Source organism: Theropithecus gelada, chromosome 7b, assembly GCF_003255815.1.
Source record: "Theropithecus gelada isolate Dixy chromosome 7b, Tgel_1.0, whole genome shotgun sequence".
Taxonomy (NCBI): domain Eukaryota; kingdom Metazoa; phylum Chordata; class Mammalia; order Primates; family Cercopithecidae; genus Theropithecus; species Theropithecus gelada.
Genome location: NC_037675.1, coordinates 25,494,406 through 25,504,323, shown reverse-complemented (window position 1 = coordinate 25,504,323; position 9,918 = coordinate 25,494,406). Strand labels below are relative to the sequence as shown.

The window sequence follows — 9,918 nt, the reverse complement described above, 5'->3', positions numbered from 1 at the left end:
TCGAGGCTGCAGTGAGCCATGATCACACCACTGTGCTCCAGCGTGGGTGATTCTGTCTTTTAAAAAAAAAGAAAGAGAGGCCGGGCGCGGTGGCTCAAGCCTGTAATCCCAGCACTTTGGGAGGCCGAGATGGGCGGATCACGAGGTCAGGAGATCGAGACCATCCTGGCTAACACGGTGAAACCCCGTCTCTACTAAGAAATACAAAAAATAGCCGGGTGAGGTGGCGGGCACCTGTAGTCCCAGCTACTCAGGAGGCTGAGGTCGGAGAATGGCGTGAACCCAGGAGGCGGAGCTTGCAGTGAGCTGAGATCCGGCCACTGCACTCCAGCCTGGGCGACAGAGCGAGACTCCGTCTCAAAAAAAAAAAAAAAAAAAACAAAAAAAAAAGAAAGAAAGAAAGAAAAAAAGAAATACATGAAGTGACTGTAAGTGCTACGAAGAAAATGAGGCAGCATAGGAGGATAGAATAATGACGACTGCTATTTAGGGAGGGTATTTCAGGGAAGCCTTGCCCCCTCTCTTAAGAGATACAATTTGAAGAAAGTGGGTAAGTCATGTGCTTACTTGAAGGAAGAGTAATTTAGACAAAAGAACTGGCAACTGCAAAGATCCTGAGGTAGAAATGTGTTTGGTGGGTTCAAGGAGCCTGAAGCAAAGCGACAGGGGAAGAATGGCAAGGGGCAGGAGAAAGAGGAGGGCAGGGTCACATCACAGGACCTCAGAGGTCGTTATGGGGATTTGGGCTTTTACCCTGGGTGATTTGGGACCCAATGAAAGGTTCTGAGCAGAGGAGTGACATGATCAGAATTGTGTGTGAAAAGGATCTCTACTGTGTTGAGAATAGCTTAAGGTAGACACGAGCCGGGCGCGGTGGCTCAAGCCTGTAATCCCAGCACTTTGGGAGGCCGAGATGGGCGGATCACGAGGTCAGGAGTTCGAGACCATCCTGGCTAACACGGTGAAACCCCGTCTCTACTAAAAAATACAGAAAAACTAGCCGGGCGAGGTGGCGGGCGCCTGTAGTCCCAGCTGCTTGGGAGGCTGAGGCAGGAGAATGGCGTAAAAACCCGGGAGGCGGAGCTTGCAATGAGCTGAGATCCGGCCACTGCACTCCAGCCTGGGCGACAAAGCGAGACTCCGTCTCAAAAAAAAAAAAAAAAAAAAAAAAAAAAAAAAAAAGGTAGACACGAGTGGAAACAGATGTGAAGGAAGCAGAGAAGATATGAGAGATGGTGGTAGTTTGTTCCAAAGTGTTACTGATGGAAACAGAGAGAAGTGGTCAGACCCTGGATACATACTGAAGGAATAGCGACAGGATTTGCTGATGAATTGGATGTGGGGTATGATAGAAAATGGAAGGAGGCCAGGTATGGTAGCTCACACCTGTAATCCCAGCAGTTTGGGAGACGAGTGACTAGGACTATAGGCACACACCACCACACCTGGCTTCTTTTTTTTTTTTTCACTTTTTTTTTTTGAGATGGAGTTTCGTTCTTGTTGCCCAGGCTTGGAATGCAATGGCACGATATTGGCTCACTGCAACCTCTGCCTCCTGGGTTCAAGCGATTCTCCTGCCTCAGCCTCCCAAGTAGCTGGGATTACAGGCATGTGCCACCACGCACAGCTAATTTTTAAAATATTTTTAGTAGAGATGGGGTTTCACCATGTTGGTCAGGCTGATCTCGAACTTCTGACCCCAAGTGATCCACCCACCTCGGCCTTCCAAAGTGCAGTGATTACAGGTGTGAGCCACCGTGCTTGGCCTCCCCTGGCTAATTTTTAAGAATTTTGGGGAGCCAGACACAGTGGCTCACACCTGTAATCCCAACACTTTGGGAAGCTGAGGTGGGCAGATCACCTGAAGTCAGGAGTTCAAGACTAGCCTGGCCAACATGGTGAAACTCTGCCACTAAACATACAAAAATTAGCCTGGCATCATGGCGTGCACCTGTAATCCCAGATACTCAGGAGGCTAAGGCAGGAGGATCACTTGAACCCAGGAGGTGGAGGTTGCAGTGAGCCAAGATTGCACTACTGTACTCCAGCCTGGGCGACAGAGTGAGACTCTGTCTCAAAAAGAAAAAAAAAAGAAAAAAATAATTTTTTTGTAGAGGTAGGTTTTCACTATGTCACCCAGGCTAGTCTCAAACTCCTGGGCTAAGGCAGTCTTCTCATTTCGATCTTCCAAAGTGCCAGGATTACAGGTGTAAACCACCGCGCCCAGCTGAAAAAGGATTTTTTTTTTGAGACGGAGTTTTGCTCTTGTTGCCCAGGCTCAAGTGCAGTGGTGTGATCTCGGCTTACTGCAACCTCCACCTCCTGGGTTTAAGTGATTCTCCTGCCTCAGGCTCCCAAGTGGCTGGGATTACAGGTGTCCACCACCACGCCTGGCTAATTTTTTGTATTTTTAGTAGAGACAGGGTTTCACCATGTTGGCCATCCTGGTCTCAAACTCCTGACCTCAGGTGATCCACCCGCCTCGGCCTCTCAAATTACTGGGATTACAGGCGTAAGCCTCAATGGCCAGCCAATTTTTTTTTTTTAATTAAAAGAATTAAAATAAAATGGAAGTCAAGGAGATAATTTAGACCTTGTACAGAGAAGGTCCAGGAGGGATTTCATCACATTGCATCACATTGAGGGCACAACAGGGATTGTACAACTCTGCACTCAGTACCTCATTTCTTCACTGCTAGTGCAGAGCCTGTCTAGGTACTTGGCTTCCCAGGGGGATGATGGATAAGACTGAAGGGAAGAAGGGAGGTCCATGGAGGCAGGGAGGCTCAAAGGCAGCACTGAAGCTTGCCAAATGAGGCAGCAAGAAGGTCCTAGGAGGACTTAGGCATCCAGATTTGATCATGTGTATGAGCCATTGAGGGCTGAAGAGTGAAATGACAGGAGGAAGTCTGGAAAGCTAAGCTGGTGTCATATGCAGGAAGAAGGAAGCTGAAGGCTGTGGCCTGGGTTGGAACTAGTTTGCTGGAAGTGAGTGTACAAAAAAGTAGGTGACAGGTGGCCTTGTGGTGAAGGAAAAACTTCCAGTTTGGTAGTAAAATGAACACAGGGGAAAGGGAAAGGAGTGTCAGCCAATTTGGAGCCCTCAAGTCTCATGAACAGCATGTTTGTGACATGGCAGTCTAGGCCGGAGTGCCTTTTTTGTGTGTGTTTTTCTTGAGATACTGTCTTGCTCGTTGCCAAGGCTGGAGTACAATAGCACAATCTTGGCTCACTGCAACCTCTGCCTCCCGGGTTCAAGTGATTCTCCTGCCTCAGCCTCCCAAGTAGCTGAGATTACAGGTGCCCGCCACCATGCCTGGCTAATTTTTGTACTTTTAGAAGATGAGGTTTCACCATGTTGGCCAGGCTGGTCGCGAACTCCTGATCTCAAGTGATCCACCCACCTTGGCCTCCCAAAGTGCTGGGATTATAGGCGTGAGCCACCGCACCCAGCCAGCCAGAGTGTCTTTTATGGGGCTTAGATAGAGCAAGGAATCCAGTTTGGGACTACCCTGCTGGGGTGACGGTGAAATTTGTGCTTGAGGAAGAGGTGCCAGTAACAACAGGTACAGGTTTAGCAACTCTTCGCTCTGACTCCTCTGTTCTCAGGCCCCAGGGCCTCTAGACCATAGTTTCAGGTCACCTTCAAGTGTCTCCTCCTCATTTAGACCTCCAGTCTAACCTCAGGCCCGATGTTGAGGCCTTCTAGCAAGAACTATGAAGCCCAGACTTTACCATGTGAAGTTGGTGGCTATAGTGCCTGGCTGAAGGCTTGATGCCCCTTTCGATGGCCTATCCCAACCCACTCCCTAATCTTGTCTGCCCAGAGGGTACCTCTGTAGAGTGCCAGGCCCAGGACCCTCAGGGCCCAGATAGCATATTAGCCAGAACCTGTGGGCAGAGGAGAGGAAAAAGGCTGGAGATGTCAGCAGGAAGAGAACCCCAGTGCCCCACTTTTAAGTTTACATCTCTATCTGTGACCACTGCTACCTTCTTCTCCCAGAAAATCAGATACTGATTCCTCTTTCAATAAAATTTTATTTTAAATCCTTAGTGAATATCTAAGAGGAAAATATAAAGTGCTTGTCTTTTTTTTTTTTTTTTTTTTTGAGACGGAGTCTCGCTCTGTTGCCCAGGCTGGAGTGCAGTGGCCGGATCTCAGCTCACTGCAAGCTCCGCCTCTCGGGTTCACGCCATTCTCCTGCCTCAGCCTCCTGAGTAGCTGGGACTACAGACGCCCGCCACCTCGCCCGGCTAGTTTTTTGTATTTTTAGTAGAGACGGGGTTTCACCATGTTAGCCAGGATGGTCTCGATCTCCTGACCTCGTGATCCGCCCGTCTTGGCCTCCCAAAGTGCTGGGATTACAGGCGTGAGCCACCGTGCCCGGCAGTGCTTGTCTTTAGAGTTGGGAGGTCAGGGAAGAGGAAGAGGCCCCCTGGGTTCACACCATTTGGAATTTCCCAGTCCCTTACAGATGAAAGAGGGTGTATATGTCAAAATTAAAAAAAAAAAAAAAAGGATAAAAAATTAGCCTTGAGTGCTCCACCAGCCAGTGTGTGTGAGGATTTTCAGGATACAATTATCACAGACAACTATTGAGAATTATCACAAAGAGGACAGGTCAATCGTGTGAAGAATGAGTCTATTTCAAAGGAGACAGGAAGAACAAAGAGGTGAGGTGGAAGATGGGTACCCCACGCTCTACACCAGGGACAGAATGGCTGCCTGCTGCTCTGGAGTCTCCTCCAGCAAGTATCGGGCAAAGGCCTGCTCCATCTGTATTGGAAGAGATGGAGAAGAGTGTCTTAGTGAGTGCATCAGGGACAGACACCACCCCCAGGAGCTCCTTCCCCACTAGGAAACCCCCTTTGCGTCCTGGAGTACCACTGCCCCCGGTCTCATTAGATGGGTATTCTGCCCCTGCTCTGAGCTCACCTTCACTGTGATAAGATTCTGTGGAGTATGGCTGGGGCCACGGCTCTCTTCCCAGAAATTCAGTGTTACTTGGAACTTCGGAGGGGGGCCTAGGCCCTGGAAGTACCTGGCCAAGTCTGAAAGAGAAAGGGTCAAGGGTTGGAAGAACAAAAAGAAGAGAGGGCCACAGGCAGGGAGGCAATAGTGAGAAACCCATGATGGAGAGAGGTAGGAGGGGGTCCTGCCACAGCAGGAGCTGCAAGGTCAGAAGTACTTGGAACTAAATGCTACTCACCCGTGTGCAAATAGGGAAAGGGTGCCCCTGCCTCAAATAAGTGCTTAGAAGTAGATCACTGCACAGCTGAAAAAGCTCTCTGCTGGGAGAGTTTAGAGTCCTCCCAGGCAGCAGCCCTGGCTGCTAACACAGACGTGCCCAGACCTTTGCTGCTTGCTCACACCCTTCCAGTGCTAGGGTACCCATGGCGCTGGGAACACCCACACTCTGCACCCGTGTACACCTGCTCCCACTCTTAAGGTCAGGTTTAGAATTGAGTAGGAGCTGGAATTGGATGGGAGAGAAGTGCAACCCTAAGGCATGCCTGGGCTGTAGTAGAGACAGTGCAGCCAGGGCCAGAGTGTGTGATGTGTGCCAGCTCTCCCAAATCTGTGTATATAGGAGAAGGCCATGAAGCTCAAAATCTCTGTGCCAATTCTTCTGTGCACCTTCACATAGTGACTGCATGCTTCACTGTGATGGTGTTCTTCAAGATGCGACACTCTTGTGCTGGGCTCTACCTGAACCACCTCTTCCATTGTCTTGGCTGGAGGATAGCTGCCAGGTAGCTGCCAGGCTGGGCATATGGCCACACAGGATGTGCACCACACAAGTGCAGGAGTGCCATGCATAGGCTACATGGAGGATCTGCTGGCAGATAGGGAAGTGGCAGGACCCACCAAGTTGGGCCCAGGGGGTACTAAGAGGTAGGGGGTGGGAGCTCAGGTGCCCAGAGAGAGCAGCCTCACCTCTGCAGAAGTAGGCGGTTCTGAAGAGCTCCACGCACTCGTTGCTAGGCAGCAGATGCGGGCCTGGCCCAGGTGGAGCCTGGGGTGCATTCCAGGAGATGGGGATGGGGCAAAGGCGCTGCACGAAGAGGCCTCGGGGGTTGCTGGCCACCAGGATGCCCCTCTCAAGCTGGCTCAGCAGGCGCTGCGTGGGCTCCAGTGGGCCAGGCTTGGGGAACAGCACCTGCTCCATGCTGCTCTCAGAGCCTGAGGGCTCAGCCACAAGGCGGCAATCCAGGCTTTGCACCTGGGCCTCGCCCACCACACGCCCGTTGTAGATGAAGGTGAGCAGCAGTGAGTAGTCTGGGGAATAGAACAGCCCTACTTGGTGCTGGAGGAGCATGCAGGCTGGCAGCAGCCCCTCCCCAGGGGAATAGCTCCACCTTCCCTCCCTGCACCAGCCAGGGGACTTCTTCTCAGGTTTTCCTGTCATTCAGGCAAGTAGCTAGTATGTGATTGACCATGAGGCCTCAGGGTTTAATGACCAGGGGCTTGTAGTTTACTAGAAGGTCCCTTGAGATTGGGCCTCTGTTTGGCCCAATGAAATCAACGTCTCAATGTAGATTTCCAGGAGAGTGTATAGGGTGATATTTTTGGGAAGCAAGCTTTTTGGAGTCTGGCCAGGCATGTGGAATTCTCGCCACCTAGAAACCAGTGCCTTGGGCTATGGTAATGTGGGCACAGTTTGCTGTAAGCCCTGACTGACTAGATAATGCATGCACAGTCAAAGGTGGAAGACCTCGGGGCACAGGGCACAGGAGAAAGTCAGAAATGCCATGTACCTGGCTCTGGAGGAAGCAGAAACTCCAGGGACCTCTGATCCCCTTGAAAGGGGGCCTCAGTTGTGTCTGTACCTGGAAGGGAAGCAAAGGCACTGGTCATTCAGAGTGGGACTGGGGAGTCTTGGGCCAGAGGGTGTGGCATGGGGGACAACACAAGAGGCAGGGCAGGTGGTACCTTCCTGTGGCTCAGGGCTGCTGCTGCTGCTGCTCCCGATGTCTGAATGGAGTGCTCCCCCACTGGCCTCCTCCTCCTCCTGCAGACACAGTGTCTTTTTTTTTTTTTTCTTTTTTTGAGACAGAGTTTTGTTCTTGTTGCCCAGGCTGGAGTGCAATGGGGCAATCTCGGCTCACTGCAACCTCCGCCTCCTGGGTTCAAGCGATTCTCCTGCCTCAGCCTCCTGAGTAGCTGGGATTACAGGCAGATGCCACAACACCCAGCTAATTTTTGTATTTTTAGTAGAGACAGGGTTTCACCATGTTGGTCAAGGCTGGTTTCGAACTCCTGACCTCAGGTGATCTGCCCGCCTCGGCCTCCCAAGACACAGTGTCTTTCATTGGCCCACCTCTCCCTCTAGTTACTGTCCTGCCCTCAGGCCCGCCCAGTTCCCTTTCCATCTCTTACATTATTGAGGGATTCCTGGAGCACAGAGGGACTGAGTGTGCAGTTCTGCATGGCACCCTCTTCCTCCTTCCTCTCAGAGGACACAGAACTGTGCTGTTGCTTTGATGGTGATTTCTGAGTCCCTGGCTGGCCTGTGGAATTGTTGAGGGAGACAGAAAGGTCAGGGTCTTGAGCAGGGACAGAGGGTAAGGGAGAGGTCTGAGGCAGTGAAGAATGCGCAAGCCTAGGAAGGGAAACCTGGGTAGCAGCCTCCAAGGGCACGGACAAGGCAGAGCTATGAGAAGCCTGGGGGAAGCCCGCACATCTATCCTTCCTCCCCAGTCTGCTGAGTCTAGGAGTGATTGGGCAAGGGGAAACCCACCAGAGAAGGTTACTGGTGGCAGCAGCCGATACACCTTGTAGGGCTCAGCAACATCCATGCGGCCCCTCTTAGGAACCTCCTCAAATTCAAGACTCTTGTTGAGTGCACAGCGCAGGCGAGTCTTCCAGACAGCGGGGCCTCCTGTGTCCCCTTCCTTATACTTTCCCTTAAATATTGCCCAGGCCTAGGAAAGAAAGCAAGGGAAAAAGAGGCAGTGTGTTACAGGCTCCAGCTGCCCCTCCAACAGGACTGGCTTTATGGGCGTACAGCTCTAAGCTCAGAAGGGATCATGCAGGGTCTGTGCTCTGTGTTGCCATCTTGAAATCCCCAGAATTTTTTTTTTTTTTTTTGAGACAGAGTCTCACTCTGTTGCCAGGCTGGAGTGCAGTGGTACGATCTCGGCTCACTACAGCCTCTGCCTCCCTGGTTCAAGCAATTCTCCTGCCTCAGCCTCCTGAGTAGCTGGGACTACAGGCATGCGCCGCCAGGCCCATCTAATTTTTGTATTTTTAGTAGAGACAGGGTTTCACCATGTTGGCCAGGATGGTCTTGATCTCTTGACCTCGTGATCCACCCACCTCGGCCTCCCAAAGTGCTGGGATAACAGGCGTGAGCCACTGCGCCTGGCCAAAATCCCCAGAATTTTTGAACAAGGCCTCCACATTTTCATTTTGTACTGGACTCTGCAAATGATGCAGCTAGTTTTCCTCTCCAATCTCTCCCTTGTCTGAAACCCAGGTAGACGCAAGTGCTCGAGGGTGAGTGTACCAGTGTATACACCATCCCTCACGCAGAGGAACAGTGGTTTCCAAGCCCTTTCACCTTGAAGAAGGCAGCATCCTGGTCCTCTCGGAAGTCCTGCTTGCCTGCATGCTTCCAGGGAATCCGGAACATGGTCTTAGTTGTATCATCCCAGCACACTCCAGGGAACTGCCCGCTCTCCACTTGCTCCACCACCCAGTTCCGGAGTTTTCGGGTACAGCGTGCCCTGCCTGATGCCATCCTGGGGGATAAGAGGAGCAGGAAGCGTCAGAACTGACACTTTGGGAGGGAACATCTCCTGAGACCCTGGCCATTGAGACTAGATTCTGGCAACAGGTCCCAGAGATCCCATCCATTTTCTTTTAGCTCTAGACACATTTCAACACTCTATGAGACAGAATTGTTTCCTTTCTGCCATCACTAGCAATGACAAAAAACAAAAACAAAATAAAAACCCAAACATTGTTTTTAGCATTCTAAGCTGTGATACCTGGAAGGAAACCTTGGGCATTGGTCTTAATTTTAGGACTTTTCAGAAATGTATTGTTTAGGAAGTAATTCCTTTGGTGATCATTCCTGGTGAGAGGCCCTGTCTAGATTCCCGAGCATCAGCAGAGGCAGGCTCTGCTGAGATGCATCAGGCCCTTCACCCACTGCCCCACAGCCTACACCACCTAGCCTCTGACCCCCACCCCTCTGCCATCCCCAGGAGTAGGTGGGGCAGGAAGCAGGGGTGGGGGTGGAGCTGCAGCACAAGTGGGCAGGGCCAGACGGCAAGGAAACAAATGGTCCACTGAGGCTGGGGCAATGAGCCTTCTTCCCTGAACAATCCAGCAGTAGGTCCTTCTGACCTTTGCCTACAAGAGTCTGAGGTGCTGGCCTTTGTCAGTCTCATTCTCAGGCTGAATCTCCCACTTCCTGACTTAGAGATCTTCTGTCTATCCCGCAGTCTAACAGAGGGACCCCTAGAACCCCCTACCCCCAATCTGGCTGGACTTTCTAGCCCTAGATCCCAGGCTCACTCCCATTCTTGGCTGATCTTACCTGAGTTGCTGTCCAGGCTGTTGCAGGGCTCAGACGACCTCAGCTTAACTCCTGGCTGGGCGGCTGATCTCTCCACCCCTTTCTACAGTCCCCACCCTAAGTTTCGGTTCTCCTCCAGGGAGGGCCTTTTCCCAGAAATCACGTGGTCTCAGAGTTGCAGGGAACTGGTGGCCACCAGGGGGCAGCAGCATCTAAGCATCTCACTATCAGGATGCCACTGTGGCAGCAGGGGGGCCCTGCTCTACCGGCTCAGCTCCATCCTGGCTCATTCCCCTTCCTCCCTCAGATACTCTTGCTTGTATCTGACCTTCTCTGGGTGACACTGCGGCTTCCCCAGGGAGGCCAGTTTCCTGGAGTCAGGCTTGGGACC

General features: G+C 51.7%; 1 protein-coding gene across 1 annotated transcript; it reads right to left on the bottom strand.

Moving 5' to 3' along the window:
- Positions 1 to 4,629: 4,629 nt before the first annotated feature.
- Positions 4,630 to 9,838, bottom strand: IRF9 (interferon regulatory factor 9). Its single transcript, XM_025392768.1, has 9 exons — positions 9,549 to 9,838; positions 8,565 to 8,745; positions 7,743 to 7,926; positions 7,382 to 7,512; positions 6,935 to 7,013; positions 6,760 to 6,831; positions 5,939 to 6,280; positions 4,937 to 5,052; positions 4,630 to 4,777 (listed from the first exon to the last, which is right to left on the bottom strand). The coding sequence occupies exons 2-9, from the start codon at positions 8,742 to 8,744 to the stop codon at positions 4,703 to 4,705; spliced, it is 1,179 nt and encodes a 392-aa protein (XP_025248553.1). The 5' UTR covers position 8,745; positions 9,549 to 9,838; the 3' UTR covers positions 4,630 to 4,702.
- Between the last annotated feature and the right edge of the window lie 80 nt (positions 9,839 to 9,918).

Bases quoted from the DNA above. Each gene is read 5' to 3' on its own strand.
- IRF9 (XM_025392768.1), bottom strand. From the start codon at position 8,744: ATGGCATCAGGCAGGGCACGCTGTACCCGAAAACTCCGGAACTGGGTG. The intron at 7,513-7,742 runs GTGGGTTTCCCC...ACAATTCCACAG, and splicing joins GCCACCAGTAACCTTCTCTG to GCCAGCCAGGGACTCAGAAA. The intron at 5,053-5,938 runs GTGAGGCTGCTC...TTTCTCTTTCAG, and splicing joins AACCGCCTACTTCTGCAGAG to ACTTGGCCAGGTACTTCCAG.